Source organism: Podarcis cretensis (assembly GCF_951804945.1).
Source record: "Podarcis cretensis genome assembly, chromosome: 13".
NCBI classification, from domain to species: Eukaryota; Metazoa; Chordata; class Lepidosauria; order Squamata; family Lacertidae; genus Podarcis; species Podarcis cretensis.
In genome coordinates this window covers 54,098,937-54,116,730 of record NC_137182.1, presented here as the reverse complement: position 1 = coordinate 54,116,730, position 17,794 = coordinate 54,098,937, and the positions used below count along the sequence as shown (strand labels likewise).

The 17,794-nt window shown below is 48.4% G+C and overlaps 1 protein-coding gene across 1 annotated transcript; it reads right to left on the bottom strand.

The window, feature by feature from the left end:
- Positions 1 to 4,647: 4,647 nt before the first annotated feature.
- On the bottom strand, positions 4,648 to 12,989 carry KCTD11 (potassium channel tetramerization domain containing 11). The gene is made up of 2 exons (XM_079952105.1): positions 12,890 to 12,989; positions 4,648 to 5,830 (listed from the first exon to the last, which is right to left on the bottom strand). Exon 2 carries the CDS (start codon positions 5,806 to 5,808, stop codon positions 4,822 to 4,824), a length of 987 nt encoding a protein of 328 aa, XP_079808231.1. The 5' UTR covers positions 5,809 to 5,830; positions 12,890 to 12,989; the 3' UTR covers positions 4,648 to 4,821.
- Positions 12,990 to 17,794: the final 4,805 nt, after the last annotated feature.

Below are 17,794 nucleotides of genomic sequence, written 5' to 3'. Positions count from 1 at the left end.
CATGGGCCCCGCCTGCTCCCTAAAATATCACTGGTTTGCTCCTTTCTATATATTGGGTGCCTACATTCTGCATGGACTGGTTGCATGGGAGCATGGGCAAATGGCTTGAGATACCTATGAGGTCCATCAATTGCCATATAGCATATAGTCCAACACAAAAAAAAGTGACAATTTGTTGTTGACAAAGGACAGCTGGACATATAAAGGGCCCCATTACCGCCAGTAACTTAGGGCCTCATCAAACCTAAATCCGGCCCTGTGGGGGGGGTTATAAATTTATTATTATTATTATTATTATTATGGAGAAGAGGCAAGTTTGAAAAACCATGGCAGGAGTTTATAAGATTTTGCCTGGTGCGGGGAAGGAGAGAAGTTCTCTTCCCTCTCTCTCGTAACGCTAGATATCACGGACATTGCATGAGGCTGAAGGCTGGAGGATGATGACCTGTGGAACTCCCTGCCACAGGAAGCGGCGATGGTCAGCTTTCAAAGACAATCAGTGAAATTCACATAGAGGAGAGGACTTTCGTTTGGAAGCAGCAAATGCTTCTGAAATTGAGTCATGGGGAATCGCAAGAGGGGAGAGGGATCTTGGGTTCAAATTCTGCTTGGGAGAACAGGAGGCTGGACTAGAAGGGCCATTGTAATAATAAATAATAATAATAATAATAACAATAATAACAATAATAATAATAATAATGGAACCACAATTCAGGTGGAAGTCCTGCCCTATCTCCCAGAATCCCCAGGCCCATCCTTGCAGCTAAACCCAGTAAACACAACCAGCTCATCTTGCTTGGGCTTGGGAGGGGCCCAAGTGACCGGCCTTCTCCTTCCCTTTTGTAAAGACAGGTTGGCCGACTTTGGAGGAAGCGACGCCCAGATCCTAGCAACACTCTCGCCCAGGTGTCCGGCCTCTGAGACAAGCCAGAAATTTATCTCGAGCGCTTTCGGGGCAGCAGGAACAACAAGGGTACCACTGCACACGTGCAAAGTTCCTTTCCCTCTTAAGGGAAGAGCCGTGTCGACAACACTAAGCTCAATTGGTGTGACTCCATATGAGGTCGCTTTGAGCATTCCAACCCAGCCAAATGGGCAGGGTATAAATAAATTTATTATTATTATTATTATTATTCCTTTCATTCCCTTACTATATTTATACTTTCTGAAAAAGTGTGCATGCACACGAACGCTTATACAGTGGCACCTCGGGTTAAGTATTTAATTCGTTCCGGAGGTCCGTTCTTATCCTGAAACTGTTCTTATCCTGAAGCACCACTTTAGCTAATGGGGCCTCCTGCTGCCGCCGCGCCGCCGGAGCACGATTTCTGTTCTCATCCTGAAGCAAAGTTCTTAACTTGAAGCACTATTTCTGGGTTAGCGGAGTCTGTAACCTGAAGCGTATGTAACCTGAAGCGTATGTAACCCGAGGTACCACTGTACCAAGAACAAACTTAGCTGGTCTCTAAGGTGGGACGCGGGTGGCGCTGTGGTCTAAACCACAGAGCCTAGGACTTGCTGATCAAAAGGTTGGCGGTTCGAATCCCCGTGACGGGGTGAGCTCCTGTTGCTCGGTCCCTGCTCCTGCCAACCTAGCAGTTCAAAAGCACGTCAAAGTGCAAGTAGATAAATAGGTACCACTCCGGCGGGAAGGTAAACGGCATTTCCGTGCGCTGCTCTGGTTCGCCAAAAGCGGCTTAGTCCTGCTGGCCACATGACCCGGAAGCTGTATGATGGCTCCCTCGGCCAATAAAGCGAGATGAGTGCCGCAACCCTGGATTCGGCCATGACTGGACCTAATGGTCAGGGGTCCCTTTACTTTTAAGGTGCTACTGGACAATTTTTAATTGTTAAAAATATATTTACAGTCATACCTTGGGTTACAGACGCTTCAGGTCGCGTTTTTCCAGGTTGCGGACTGCCGAAACCCGGAAGTAACGGAACGGGTTACTTATGGGTTTTGGCGGCCGCACATGCGCAAAAGCGCTAAATCGTGCTTTGCGCATGCACAGAAGCCCCAAATTGCAACCCGCACATGCATAGACGCAGCGCTGCAGGTTGTGAACGTGGATCCTGCATGGATCACGTTCGCAACCCGAGTGTCCACAGTATTCTTATGCAAACATTGTTCAGCAGGGAGAACGCTTGGCTTCCTGCTCTGACTTTTGACTGCCGATGTTTTGAAACTCTGACCCTAGATCCAAGTCCTGCCGAAAGTTACTGATTTGCCGCATGACCTCTTAGGTTTTCTGTCCAAATTTGCCTCCGTCTCTCTTCCGTCTAACTGTTCTGAAACATCCACCACAGGTTGAGGAACTGGGATGTTGGCGTCCAAATTCAGAAATATTTTCCCCAGACTTGAGAGGACCCTGCCTTGAAGAGGCCATCTCTGATTTAGGGGAAGGAAATATTATATACGGTATACCCATAGAGGGACCACGGATAGTTCTTAAAAACAATTAGTATTCTTTATATATTTTGCCTTTCTCACACACACACCACCAAGACCGCAACTCAAGTTGGCCAAGGAGGGAGCAAATCTCTCTTCTCTCAGAAGGGAGTTCCAAAGTTGTTTGGGGGCAGCCACCACCGAGAAGGCCCTGTCCCACGTGACTGGGAGGGTCGAGAGACTGAAAAAAGGGTATCCCCCAAGAATCTCAAGAATCCAGGCAGGTTCACTGGGAAGAATGGCAAAAGTTCATTTTGCATTTCATTAACCGCTTTGAGGTTTGTTTGGGAAAATAAATAAATAAATGGTGCGTACATTTTATTTCATGCATTTTAATTTATTTCATAAAACCTATACACCACTTGATTGGTTGTTGTTGTGGTTTTCTTTCTACAAACAAACTTCTAGGCAGTTTATGAAATACAAAATACAGTGGAACCTCGGTTGTCTAACACTTCAGAAACCAAACAATTCAGAACCCAAACGCCAACAACCCGGAAGTGAATGCTTCCTTTTTCGAACAATTTTTGGAAGCCAAAAGCTGCATTTTTCATTTTCCCCCCCATTGACTTTGCAGCCAGCCCATTGATCCTTGGTTTCCAAACTTTTCGGAAGCTGAACGGTCTTCTGGAACAAATTAAGTTCAAAAACCGAGGTTCCACTGTACATTTATAATTTCATAAGGTTTAGGATTTTAAATCCACCTCATTCCTCCTTAAGCTGCCCAGGGTGGCTGGGGAGGCCCGGCCAAATGGGCGGGGTATAAGGAATATTATTATTATTATTATTATCATTATTATTATTATTATTATTAGCAATTTGTCAGGACTTTGAGGTCAGGACTTTCCACTTCCGAGGTCAGAACAGAATTTTACCCGCTGGTTTCGCTGGGTGAAGACTGTCAAGCGTCTGAACATCGGAAAAGTCCTGCTGGATCAGGCTAGTGGCCCACCTGGCCCAGAATCCTCTTCTCAACAGATGCCTCCATGGGAAACCTGCTAGCAGTATTCGAACACAGGACTCTCCCCTTGTGTGGCGTTCAGAAGCACCGCTGCTTACTGCGGATGAGAGTTCCACAGTTCAGCGCTATGGAACTTGCCCAGCGGATGAAACCGACGGACTATGCAGAATTAGATAAACTAACAGGAAGGATTCGAAACCTGCAGGACCAGAGATTCTCAGAGGACTGGCGTAAATTTACAAACTACTTGAAAACTTATTGTGATGAGCAGATTACGCTAGTAGGATTGCAAGAAGGTTTGTAAGGAGAATTATTAGAAATATTGCACACACAAAAAAGATAATGAGAATTATTAGTTAAAGATATTTAAAGGTAATATGAAATTAAGAAATGCATAATAAGTGATAAGTATGGAAAATCATCAGAGATGTTGACGGAAGTCCAAAAAAAAATATTGTATCAGATGAGAAGTTCTGTTGCATGAATGTTAATTAATATGTTAAAAATTAATAAAAATGTACAGGTAAAGGTAAAGGGACCCCTGACCATTAGGTCCAGTCATGGCCAACTCTGGGGTTACGGCGCTCATCTCGCTTTATTGGCCGAGGGAGCCGGCGTACAGCTTCCAGGTCATGTGGCCAGCAGGACTAAGCCGCTTCTGGCGAACCAGAGCAGCGCACAGAAACGCCGTTTACCTTTCTGCCAGAGCGGTACCTATTTATCTACTTGCACTAGTGTGCTTTCAAACTGCTAGGTGGGCAGGAGCAGGGACCAAGCAATGGGAGCTCACCCCATCATTGCGGGGATTCGAACCGCCGACATTCTGATCGGCAAGTCCTAGGCTCTGTGGTTTAACCCACAGTGCCACCTGCGTCCCAATAGAAATGTGTGTTTGTGTGTGTGTGTGTGTATGTGTATGTGTGTATATATATATATATATATATATACACACACACACACACACAGTGGTGCCTCGCAAGACGAAATTAATTCGTTCCGCGAGTTGCTTCGTCTTGCGATTTTTTCATCTTGCGGAGCGTGGATTCCCTGGGTATTAACAGCTTTAAGAAAAAGGAAGCAAACTCGCAAGACATTTTCGTCTTGCGAAGCAAGCCCATCGGGAAATTCGTCTTGCGAAGCACCTCGAAAAACGGAAAACCCTTTCGTCTAGCGAGTTTTTCGTCTTGCGAGGCATTCGTCTTGTGGGGATCCACTGTGTATATATATATATATATATATATATATGGAACTCGCCCATCAAGTTGAACTCAACAAGCACCATCCTTCGCTCCTCTTCCATTACGTCCCCTCCAGTTTCTTACCATCTCCATCTTCCTTTAAGTCGGTGCTGATCTTCACGCGGCGCTGCTCCTCTCCCCCTTCCCGCCCCCGGCATTTGGTCACATAAGGCTCAGTGCCGGACGAACCGCAAAGAGCGGGCGTTCAGGATATCCGCCGGGTCGGGGAAGACGGAATCCACGCGAAAGCCTTGCGCCAGCGCCACCTTCAGCACCTCCTCTAGGAATTCGTGGCCCGTACGGACCTCCCGCCCGCCAACTGCCAGAGGCTGCAACTTCTGCTTGGCGTACTCGGCTACCGGAAGTTCGGCTGGGCGTGGCGCCCACTCCAGGCAAAGGTGGTGGCACGTCTTGGTGTCCACCGGGGAGTAGTCCCACGCCTCCTCGTCCGATTCATCTTCGTCCGTGGAGTCGCCCGGCCAAATCCCCAGCTCGCCATCGGTCCCCGAACCGCCCAGCCGCCCTCCAAAATCTCCATTGCCGACGACGGAATCCTTCTCCATGCCAGTGCCCGTATCCCTCGAAAATTGTCCCATACCCTTCCCAGAATGCCCCTCTTCCACGCCGCTGCCCGATTGGCCCAGCCGCCTCCGCAGCAAAGCCAAGAAGTGTTTATCGGTGCAGAAGACGTTGGCCGTGAAGATTTGCAGGCAGCTGGAGCTCAGCTCGTAGTTCTGCGGCCCGCGGCGGACGTTGAAGTGCACCAGGCGCTTCCGCATGTCCACGTCGGCGTGCAGCACTGCGTTCCTCCTCTGCCGCCATCGCTCCGCCTCCACCCGCCGGAGCTCCTCCAAGAGCGGCCGGATCTGGTAGAAATCCGCCTCAGCCCGCAGGAGGGAGAGCTCAGCGTAGCCCTCGGGCAGGTCCAGCCGACCAAAGCGGAGGAAGTTGAGGATGTGGCGGAAAGCTTTGCCGTCGCGGTCGATGAAGTAGTTGCCGCAGCTGTCGGTGAGGGCCGGCTGGGGGCCGCGGAACATGGCGCCCAGCATGGAGTCCGGGAAACGGGTCAGGGTGTCTAGGGTGGTGCTGTAGAGCTTGCCGCCGACGTTCAAGGTCACCAGGCCGGGCGTCCGCCCCGGGGCGTCGCAGGTGCCCGGCATCGTTGCGAAGGAGGGGTTTCACCTGGCGAAAGAAGCATTTGTTATCAATGTGGCTCACCTGTCAGGTAAATATCAGTAATATCCAAAGGCAACACAATGACCAAGTACAACAATACGATGTCAATATAATCTCTTTATATAATCTATTCATAACATTAAACCATATGAAATATGCACTCTCTGGAAAACTAAATGAACGGAAATCTTATAAAACTCTGAAAGTCACAAAATGTGTACTCTGGATGGATTCTCTTGAAAACGTAGAACCAAATAAACATAAGTCTTTTAAGTCTCTGAAAATCTTTGTAGACTATACAGTGGTACCTCGGGTTAAGTACTTAATTCATTCCGGAGGTCCGTTCTTAACCCGAAACTGTTCTTAACCTGAAGCACCACTTTAGCTAATGGGGCCTCCCGCTGCCGCCACCGCGCAATTTCTGTTCTCATCCTGAAGCAAAGTTCTTAACCTGAAGCACTATTTCAGGGTTAGCGGAGTCTGTAACCTGAAGCATATGTAACCTGAAGCATATGTAACCTGAGGTACCACTATACAAGTCTGTGAAAGAAGCAATAGGTCAGAATATTATCTGGTGAAAACAAGCCACAAAGCTTTGTTTTATGATGTCCAACGCTGCCAAAGTGGCCTGCAAACAGACGTGGTGAACAGTGATTCCGGATATAACCACTGTTTCATGGAATTCTTCTTCAGCACAGCAGAAGGATACAGAAATGCTTCATAAACCAATCTATGTGGTGAATGGAATTGTATGACAACAATTACTACGGAGCAGTGGTCATAAAGTATGTAAGGAAAGTTGCGAAGGAGGGATTTCACCTGCCGAAAGAAGCATTTGTGATCAAGGTGTCTTGCCTGCCAGGTAAATATGTCAGCTGCCAGAACGCTTGCAGCCCAGAGATGGAAAGACGCCCAGGTCCCTACCAGAGAGGAATGGCAGACCAAGCTGATGGGACTATTCCAGGCTTCCTCAACCTCGGCCTTCCAGATGTTTTGAGACTACAGTTCCCATCATCCCTGACCACTGGTCCTGCTAGCTAGGGATCATGGGAGTTGTAGTCCCAAGACATCTGGAGGGCCAAGGTTGACGAAGCCTGGACTATTCAGAGACGGCAAAAAAGGCCACAAAAAATAAGTATTTCAGAAATCAGGAAGGGCAAAACTTTAATACAGAATAGGGGAAAATTATATCGTACTTGGAAGAACACTGTAAACAACTGAACTCTTTAACAGGACTCAAATAATACTCACAATATAACAAAGACTTTGGATGTACAGTAATGGATAATTAATCAGCTGGATGATGTAAAATATGCAGCAGAAAAGGGTAAGTGTGGAACCCAGGGAAGGGCGGAGGGAAGTCTATACATTTGAAAGAATCTTGCATTTGTTTTTATCTATACAGTGGACGTGCGGGTTGCGAACGTGATCTGTGCGGGAGGCACGTTCGCAACCTGCAGCGGAGTGTCTGCGCACGTGCAGGTTGCGATTTGGCGCTTCTGCACATGTGCAAAGCGCGATTTAGCACTTCTGTGCATGCGCAAACGCCGGAACCCGGAAGTAACCCGTTCTGGTACTTCCAGGTTTTGGCGGCCCACAACCCGAAGAAACACAACCTGAAGCAGGTGTAACCCGAGGTATGACAGTATGTGAGTTTGAATGTAAACATTACTTGGAAAAACCAAATAAAAATAATTTAAAACAAGAAAGAATGAAGAATTTAAGGATTGAATTGTACGCATCGGAGCGGAACAACATCCTGCTGGGACCAGGCCGGTGGCCCACCGTCCTATTCACAGGGGATAACCACATGCCCGGAAGGGAAACCGTCAATCAGGATTCGAACACGAGGCCAACTCTTCCCTCCTGCAGCAACTGGAATCTGGAAGCAGGAAGAACTATCTGACAGCAAGAGCCGTTCAACAGTGAAAAAGACACCCTTGCAAGGCGGTGGAGTCTCTTTTCTTGGAAGTTTTGACGCAAAGGTCGGATGGCCATCTGTCATGGATGCTTTAGCTGAGATTCCTGCATTGAAAGGGGCTGGGATGGATGACCTTTGGGGTTCCCTTCCAACTCTGCGATTCTACCTGCAACTGTGAAGTCAGAGCACAGCCATCACGTCAACTAGCCATAAATAGCCATGGCTGGCTGGCGACAGGAGCAGAGACTGTTTGCCCACAAACGCCGAAGGATGTGGAGACAGCAGGAGACTTTGGGTTTACTAAACATGGAGTTGTCTTTGTCCATGGAGTTTTCTTGGCAGGGATAATGGAGTGGCTTGCCGGTTCCTGCTCCAGGTGGATCACGTTTGGTCAAAACTCTCTACTCTGACCTGTCCATCTTAGGTGGCCCTGCATGGCATAGCTCATAGCTTCTCTGAGTTATTCAAGACCCAGAGAGCATCTTAAAAAGCAGAGACATCACCTTGCCAACAAAGGTCCGTATGGTTAAAGCTCTGGTTTTCCCAGTAGTGATGTCTGGAAGTGAGAGCTGGACCATAAAGAAGGCTGATCGCCCAAGAATGGATGCTTTTGAATTCTGGTGCTGGAGGAGACTCTTGAGAGTCCCATGGACTGCAAGAAGATCCAACCTCTCCATTCTGAAGGAAATCAGCCCTGAGTGCTCACTGGAAGGACGGATCCTGAAGCTGAGGCTCCAAGACTTTGGCCACCTCATGAGAAGAGAAGACTCCCTGGAAAAGACCCTGATGTTGGGAAAGATGGAGGGCACAAGGAGAAGGGATGACAGAGGACGAGATGGTGGGACAGTGTTCTTGAAGCTACCAGCATGAGTTTGACCAAACTGCGGGAGGCAGTGGAAGACAGGAGGGCCTGGCGTGCTCTGGTCCAGGGGGTCACGAAGAGGCGGATACGACTCAACAACAACAACAACAACAACACAGGGAGTCTGGTGGCAACCCAAACAACCCCCAGTGCATTGGGTGGGTCCCAGTTTTGTGCCCGAGACCACCTCTCTGGGGGAGGCCGAGGACGGGTCGAGGGGCGGAGGGAGGAGAAGGAACCGATTTTATATCAAAGAGAGGCGCTTACAGGTGTTGCTGGAACAGCGCACTAAACAACATGTCGACAGGTGTGCGCACACCATATCGCAGAAAGGAAGAGGGAGAAGGACGCAGAGGTTTGGACCCATGGATGCGTACAGGATTTCTGAAGCAGGGCCTGGAGCCTTCTTCCCTCGCTGCCTTTGCTTTGCCAGTTTGTCTGAGCACATCAACGCACCACTGTGCAGCCGTCTCCAAGGCGCTGCCCTCCAGGCGCCGCTGAACTACAACTCCCAACGGCCCTTGACTCTCCCCTCCTGCAGTTTCCAACAACTGGGATCCAGAAACATTGCTGCTTCTATTCTAGCCATCCATCACCCTCTCCTCCTCCTTGAATATCTCCAATCCTCTTTTAAAGCCATCTAATTTGGTGGGAGGCAGGTGGCGCTGTGGGTTAAACCACAGAGCCTAGGACTTGCCGATCAGAAGGTTGGCGGTTTGAATCTCCGCGACGGGGTGAGCTCCCGTTGCTCAGTCCCTGCTCCTGCCAACTTAGCAGTTCGAAAGCACGTCAAAGTGCAAGTAGATCAATAGGTACTGCTCCGGCGGGAAGGTAAACAGCGTTTCCGTGCGCTGCTCTGGTTCGCCAGAAGCGGCTTAGTCCTGCTGGCCACATGACCCGGAAGCTGTACACCGGCTCCCTCGGCCAGTAAAGCAAGATGAGCACCGCAACCCCAGAGTCGGCCATGACTGGACCTAATGGTCAGGGGTCCCTTTACCTTTAATTTGGTGGCCGTCTCTGCCTGCTGTGGCAGGGAGTTCCACAGTTTAAACCATGCGCTGTGTGAATGACTTTGTTGTATCTGTCCTGGCTTTGTCGATGTTCCCGTTCCTCAGATGCCCGCATATTCTATTGTTATGGGGAAAAGCTTTCCGCTACAGTGGTGCCTCGCAAGACGAAATTAATTCGTTCCGCGAGTCTCTTCGTCTTGTGGTTTTTTCGTCTTGCGAAGCACGGCTATTAACGGCTTAGCGGCTTAGCGCTATTAGCGGCTTAGCGGCTATTAGCGGCTTAGCGGCTTAGAAAAAGGGGGGGGAGGGAAAAAACTTGCAAGAACTCGCAAGACGTTTTCGTCTTGCGAAGCAAGCCCATAGGGAAATTCGTCTTGCAAAGCACCTCGAAAAACGGAAAACCCTTTCATCTAGCGAGTTTTTCCTCTTGCGAGGCATTCGTCTTGCGGGGCACCACTGTATTCTCTTGCTCCCCATCATTCGTTTTATCAACTTCCATCCCGCTGCCTATGACCTTTTCTCTAAACTAAAATCTCAAATGCTGCAAACTTTCTATCCAGTCAGTAGTTTTGCTTGCCTTCTTCTGAACCTTTGCATATGAGTAAGCAACTATTCTGACGCATTAAACATGTTGTTAAAGGAAAGGGTGGCGTCCTGTGAGGCCCTCCCAATGTTATTGGACTACAACTCCCATAATCCCTGGCACCTGCCTGCCTTGGGCTGATGGGAGTTGGAGTCCAACAACATCTTGAGGTTCCCAGCCATGCCCCGCAGATTCTTTTCTACAAATAGAGCAGAAGAAGCTGAGGTCAAGACAGTGATTAAGAGCTGAATGCATTTATTTTCCCCGTCCTTTTTGATGCCTCGCTATGACACATGCATGTTTCATCTCAAGACAGGTAATTACTTTTTGCGGCTCGGGCCTCCAAGCAGCAAACATTTAAAAACATAAATACATTACGCCGTTGAAAATTCATAGGGAACTTTTCGCATTCCTCACACAAACACCGACAATGTCCGGGCCTCAGAATCAGGCTTCCGGAAAAGCTTGCTTGGTTCTTTTGCTGTTGTCTCTCTTTTTTCAGAGGGGGAAAAGGTTTCTAGACCTCAAGGTTGCAAATATGTGACGGGAAGTTGCACAGGCAATCTCAGAGCCCAGGCAGGGGTGGAATCACTGCCCCAGAGAACTTGCCATTTAATTTCGACAAAGGGAAAGGGGGAAGATTGAAGCAAGTGTGTAAGGAAAAGATAAGAATAGGGCATTCAATAGAGCTACACACTGGAGGGTTTTTAATCTTCATTGGACGTTGTTAAACAGAGGTTGGATAGCCATCTGTCAGATTCTTTGGCTCAGGGTTGAACTAGAAGACCCTACAATTCTATTTTATAAATAATGATAATAATAATAATAATAATAATAATAATAATAATTTATACCCCGCCCATCTGGCTGGGCTGCCCCAGCCACTCTGGGCGGCTTCCAACAAAATATTAAAATACTGTAATACATCAAACGATAGATAGATATGTATATACACACACTTTGTATCATTTTAACACTGTTGATTTTGGCTTCTCCTTTTTTTGAATAAATTTTACATCTCCTTGTTTGCAAAGTTTTGATTTTACCAGCATTTTCTAGTGCACATATTACAGGATTTCATGTAGAGATTTTCATCAATTAAGTGGCAGGTGTAAATACCGTAAAATAACAAGAGGGGGGTTCCTTTGTGTGATTTCTTTCCGAGAGAGCCCTTAAGGTTGACTTTTCCCCCAAATAAATTGACTTTCCCTTCTCAAAGATTTGAAAGTTTTGAAGACAATTCATCTAAGCAACCGACCATTTTAAACGTTGCAGCTCTGTTAGGCTAGAGGAATCCTATTTTCAGTCCCTCTGTTTGGAATATATTTTTTTATTCGGCCAGGAGGCGGAGGGAAATATGGGTTCCAATACAATACAACTAGCTTGGGGTCCGAGCAGGAAACCTGCAATAAAATTGGGAGTTTTGACAAGGAGCTCAGGGTGTAACTTTGGAGGGGCAGTTCCACAACAATTGGGCCAGGGTGACTCAGGGTACTGTAGTCCAAAACATCTGGGGAGGGGCGCCATGTTGGCAAAGGATGAACTCAGCTGAGGAAGGGGAAGAAGGTCTGATCAGTTTAATATTGGGGTTGTGGGTTTGAGCCTCATGTTTGGCACTGAAAGGGGGTTGGACTAGATGACCCCTGAGGTCCCCCTTCCTAACTCTACCCAGTATATCTGAAGGAGCGTCTCCACCCCCATCGTTCAGCCCGGACACTGAGGTCCAGCGCCGAGGGCCTTCTGGCAGTTCCCTCCCTGCGAGAAGCCAAGTTACAGGGAACCAGGCAGAGGGCCTTCTCGGTGGTGGCACCTGCCCTGTGGAACGCCCTCCCACCAGATGTCAAAGAGAAAAACAACTACCAGACTTTTAGAAGACATCTGAAGGCAGCCCTGTTTAGGGAAGTTTTTAATGTGTGACATTTTAGTGTAATTTTGGTCTCTGTGGAAGCCGCCCAGAGTGGCTGGGGAAACCCAACCAGATGGGCGGGGTACAAATAATAAATTTATTATATATATTATTATTATTATTATTATTATTATTACAAACCTGTGAACCTTTTTTTTTAAAAAAAATTCCCCAAGCCAGGAGAGACCCCCCCTCCCAACCTAAGGTCAAAAACAACCTTTTCAAAAAGGGAAATTTTTCAAGGCGCACTCTGTAAACTTTGTGTATAGGTTTTACATGAGTTGAACTTCTAAAGGTCGCTTGTAACGACAGGAACAAGGTTTTGAAATTGGATTAAGATATAAGGACGTGAATAAGTATAAAATAATGGAACCAGGAGGGAGAGTGGAGGGAAGCCAATTAAGATATACGATGTGGATTTTTGAATGTGTGTTTGTTTTGTTTTGGTTATATAAAATGAGCAAATTGTATCTAAAACAACAACAACAACCCGAAGGGAATGCACAGATGAGATCAAAGCACAATAAGTTGTTAAAACAGAATTAAAAACCTATTCTTCCAGAAAGAGGATGGCTGTGCCAGGAAAAGACTTCAGGGATGGCTGGGGGACTAGAAATATTTCAGCCCAGGAAAAACCCCCCCACCTACCCAACCCAAAAGGGCCTGGGAGTGCCTGGGGGCGGGATCCTTTGGAGAGGGGGTGTCCTAAGGGGGGGAAAGGACCACCCAAGAGGAAAACAGGACGGGGGGGGGGGCCCGATCCTGCCGGAGGGGTCGCTGTACCTGGAGCAGAGGCGAGGTTTCTGGGCGGCTCCCGGTGCCGGCGCAGGAAGTGGAGCGCAGCGCTGCGCGCAGCTGGGCTTATCTCGGCGCCGGCCGCGCTTTATAAGGGAGGGACCGGCCGGGGGGGCGGGCAGGCGCCGGTCTCCGCCCCGACGGACGCCCGGGAAGGAGGGAGGGGAGGGAGGGAAGGGACCCAGGCGTCCGGGGCGGGCGTTCTCTCCGCCCCCGCCCCGCGAGTCGCGTCTCACGCGTCTCCCTAGAACAGGTATGGGGGGTCCGGGAGCGAGGAGGGGACCCAGGCGTCCTGGCACCCCGCCGACCCTACAGACCCCCCCCCCTGCTTCTGCAAGAGGCGGGGAAATGGAGGGGGGAAATGGGATGGGAAATCTTCAAAACAAAAGAAAAATCTATCATGTTTTGGGTTGTTTATGTGAACTTTTTGGAAATTCAATAAAATATATGTTTGGGGAAATGGAGGGGGGGTTCCCAGCACCCATGTATGGGAGATCCAGGATCCCCGCCGCTTCCAACGCCTCCCTGCTCGCAGGAGCCTCTTAGAAGCCAGGAGGGGACCCAGGCGTCCTGGCACACAACCCCCCCCCCCCCCCCGATCTTCCAGATACCCCTGCTTTTGCAAGGGAAAAAAAATGGAAGAGGAAACATCAGGGGAAATGGGATGGGAAATCGAAGAAAAGAAAAATCTATCATGTATTGGATTGTTTATGTGAACTTTTTGGAAATTTAATAAAATTTGAAAAATGGAGGACAAGTTTCCCAGCGGCCACCTCTTTGAGCCGCTAGCCGTGGAAATAAAAAACTCCCTCTTGGATCGCCGCAGTTGCTTTAAACCTCCCTTCTCCAAGTATAACACTTAACTTTCTGCTTTCGGTGAAGTTATAAAGCAGTGTTTCTGAGCATGTGAAGAGTGCCTTTGCCAGAAGCCGGGAGTCGCACAAGTTGGATAGCCACCTGCCATCGATGCTTTAGTTGAGATTCCTGCATTGCAAGGCGGTTGGACTAGATGACACTGTTAACGGAGAAATCTGAGGGCTCCCTTGGACAAAAACAAGGGCACCAGCCAGGAATACCAGAGCAAAACAGCAGCCAGTGGGCTTGGTCTTGATTGAAGACTGTGGCGACAGGACTCCCACCTGCCACCAGGTGGAACAAGATGGAAGCCCCGAACAAAGGAGCCCCCAAACTTTTATTAGCTGCTAATCCCCATGTTAAAGGTAAAGGGGTACAGGGACCCCTCACCGTTAGGTCCAGTCGTGGCCGACTCTGGGGTTGTGATACTCATCTCACTTTATAGGCCGAGGGAGCTGGTGTACAGCTTCCGGGTCATGTGGCCAGCAGGACTAAGCCACTTCTGGCGAACCAGAGCAGCGCACGGAAACACCGTTTACCTTCCCGCCGGAGCGGTACCTATATATCTACTTGCACTTTGACGTGCTTTCAAACTGCTAGGTTGGCAGGAGCAGGGACCCAGCAACGGGAGCTCACCCCGTCGCAGAGATTTGAACCACCGACCTTCCGATCAAGTCCTAGGCTCTGTGGTTTAGACCACAGCGCCACCCACGTCCCAATCCCCATGTTACCCCCCCCAAACTACATCACAGTTACATCATGAAAGGGGAGGTCTGGTGGCAGTAATCTGAGCATCCTGGACCCTGCCCCATGGTTCCCCTTGCCCTCCACCAAACACCCATCAAGTGGAACAAAAGAGATCTTTACATTCCCAGTTTCCCAGCCAAGTTAATCCCACCCTTTTGTCTTCATCTGGATTTGTTATATGAATTTCTGAAGTTTTCCCAGTGAGCCAGTACATAGATGCAGTGGTGCCTCGGGTTACAGACGCTTCAGGTTACATACGCTTCAGGTTACAGACTCCGCTAACCCAGAAATATTACCTCGGGTTAAGAACTTTGCTTCAGGATGAGAACACAAATTGTGCTCTAGCGGCGCAGCGGCAGCAGGAGGCCCCATTAGCTAAAGTGGTACTTCAGGTTAAGAACAGTTTCAGGTTAAGAACGGACCTCCGGAACGAAGTAAGTACTTAGCCCGAGGTACCACTGTACATTGATCAGTGAAATCTTACATTTGGTATCGTGCAGCAAAGGCCCTTTGAATAGATAGGAAGAAACTGTGATGAAGTGTTTTGTGGGGACAAATCACAAAAGTCACAAAAGCGATTGTGCTGGTTTTGATAGTGGACTGCATGTGCATGAGATCTGCTGGAGGGGCAACACCCCCCCCCCCCAACCTATACATAAATTCCTGCAACAACACTCAGGGTCCCCTCCAACTATGATTCTATGAATGGATTGGGAAAAGGAAAGGACAGCAGGTCAGACGATGCGATGACCCAAGCAGGATTCAGGCCCAACAGTGCACCTCATGTCAGAAGCACAAGGAAAGGAGAAAAGGTCTTGTTTTTGCCTCTGCCCTCCGCGAGCCCCACTCCTCTCCTGCTGACGCTGCCCAGTATGACCTCATTCTCGCCTAAGATGCCAGAAGATTAAAGGAGGCCACTCTTCCCGCAGGCTGCTTGGGATCTAAAAGACTGCAGCAAAGCATCGTTTGCAGAATCTAATTATATCTTCTCCCACACTCCTCGCTTATCTTCTGTTGCATCAGTTTGGGAGCCCAGAATATGAATTATTCCCTTCGCAGCAAACCCGAAGGGAAGCCACGTCAGGAGTGACTGAGATTTCTGAGTCCTGTTTCTTGGCTATCAAAAATATTCTTCTGGATAGAAAAAAAAGGGAAGATCCCTTTTCGTCAGCTTGAGGGAGGAGGCTGTGAATCATGTCCTGTGCAAACTCAGGAAGGCCCATTTACTCCCTGAGTAAACAGGCGGCGTCAGATAGCCCTGCAAATCCAGGCGCAGAACAACGGGGGCGGGGATTATTTTTAAATGATCCTCAATGCTTTAGTTAATTTTCCTTCTAAATTGAGACGCCTGCTTCTTGGGAGAAAAGCAATGACAAACCTAGACAGCATCTTAAAAAGCAGAGACACCACCTTGCCGATAAAGGTCCGTATAGTGGAAGCCATGGTTTTCCCACTAGTGATGTATGGAAGTGAGAGCTGGACCATAAAGGCGGCTGATTGGCAAAGAACGGATGCTTTTGAATTCTGGTGCTGGAGGGGACTCTTGAGAGTCCCATGGACTGCAAGAAGATCCAACCTCTCCATTCTGAAGGAAATCAGCCCTGAGTGCTCCCTGGAAGGACAGATCCTGAAGCTGAGACTCTAGTACTTTGGCCTCCTCATGAGAAGAGAAGATTCCCTGGAAAAGACCCTGATGTTGGGAAAGATGGAGGGCGCAAGGAGAAGGGGACGTCTGACAGAGGACGAGATGGTGGGTCAGTGTTCTCGAAGCTACCAGCATGAGTTTGACCAACTGCGGGAGGCAGTGGAAGACAGGAGTGCCTGGCGTGCTCTGGTCCAGGGGGTCACGAAGAGTCGGACACAACTAAAAGACTAAACAACAACAACAATAGTGGTTAGAGCAGTGGTTCTCAAACTGTTTTTTTTCCTGGGCCGCACTTTCAGAATAAAAATTTGCTCGCTCCACACTCATTTTTTTGATTGATAAGAAATACAAAAATAAACAACTCCAAGTAGTGCTTGATTTGTAACATCCAACACAACTCCTTTATAATATGATCAGAAAATATAAGACAAGGCAGCTACATGGTAACATTAACCGTCCCAAAAATATAATTATAAACGAGTCTTCTCTAGCACTCTGTTTGAACGGTGATTCTGGATCAGAACTAGACTTGTCCTCATTATCACCTAGAATCACAGAATCAGAGAACTGTAGAACTGGAAGGGAACCCAGCGGTCATGTAGTCCAACCCCTGCGATGCAGGAATCTCAACGAAAGCATCGATGACAGATGGATTAACCCAACCTCTGCTTAAAAACCTCCAAGTTAGAGGAGAGTCCACAACCTCCTGCAACTTGATGCTCTTGCTCTCATTTTGAAAAGCTCTCCATCCATATTCTGCAAATAAATAAAATTATTTTGATACAATGCTCTGCTAAGCCGAAATCTTTAAATGTTCCTTTGGTTGTCCTCGAACCTTTCCGCCACCCTTGCCGTCCTCTCCTGACACACCAGGGCGGAACTTCCCTCACGCCATTTGAGATCCGTTGGGTTGGAGCGTCGGAGGTCTGGGTTCAAATCCCGACTCGGCAGTGAAGCTCACCAGGTGACCTCACTGAGCCAGTCGTTCACTCTGGCCTGACCTGTCTCACAGGATTGTTGTACTTGTGGGAATTAAATGAGAATCATATAAGCAGCTTTGAGCTCCGTGGAGGAAAAAAGGTGAAATATTTATGCAATAAATAAATAAATAGAGACTGCAGGCCTTGTTCTGGCTTGTGTTTATCTTGTACGCCAGCGATGGGGGACATTTTTTCAGAGCCCAGGGGCTGCGCCATCTTCTTCTGGGTGTCTACAGGGCAGAAGCAAATGGCTGTGGCATAACAAATGCAGATGTTCTCCTCTGGACGGAAGCCTAGTTTCTACACCCACACTCTCACCCAACCCTCCCTGCCCTACATCCGAGGGAGCAAGCACAGAGGTGTTATCGGAACTCGATGTCACACTCAAAGCAGGCCCAAAATCAAAAACCCTCAAGGAATGTTTGGAGGAGGGGTGACATTTGGGTGTGTGGCTGCGCAAGAGGAAGGGTTGTGTGATGAAAGTTTTGAGGGCCACGTAGAAAAACCTGTGGGGGCCGCATAGGGTCCCCCTCATTCTAAGCAAGGCCATGGTGGGTTTGCTGTGGGGTCAGTCTGGTTTTTTTAATATATATACAAATGCTTTATTGAAATTAAAAAGAAATAACAAACAAAGGGCTTATCCAGAAAAAAGAGAAGCAAATGGTA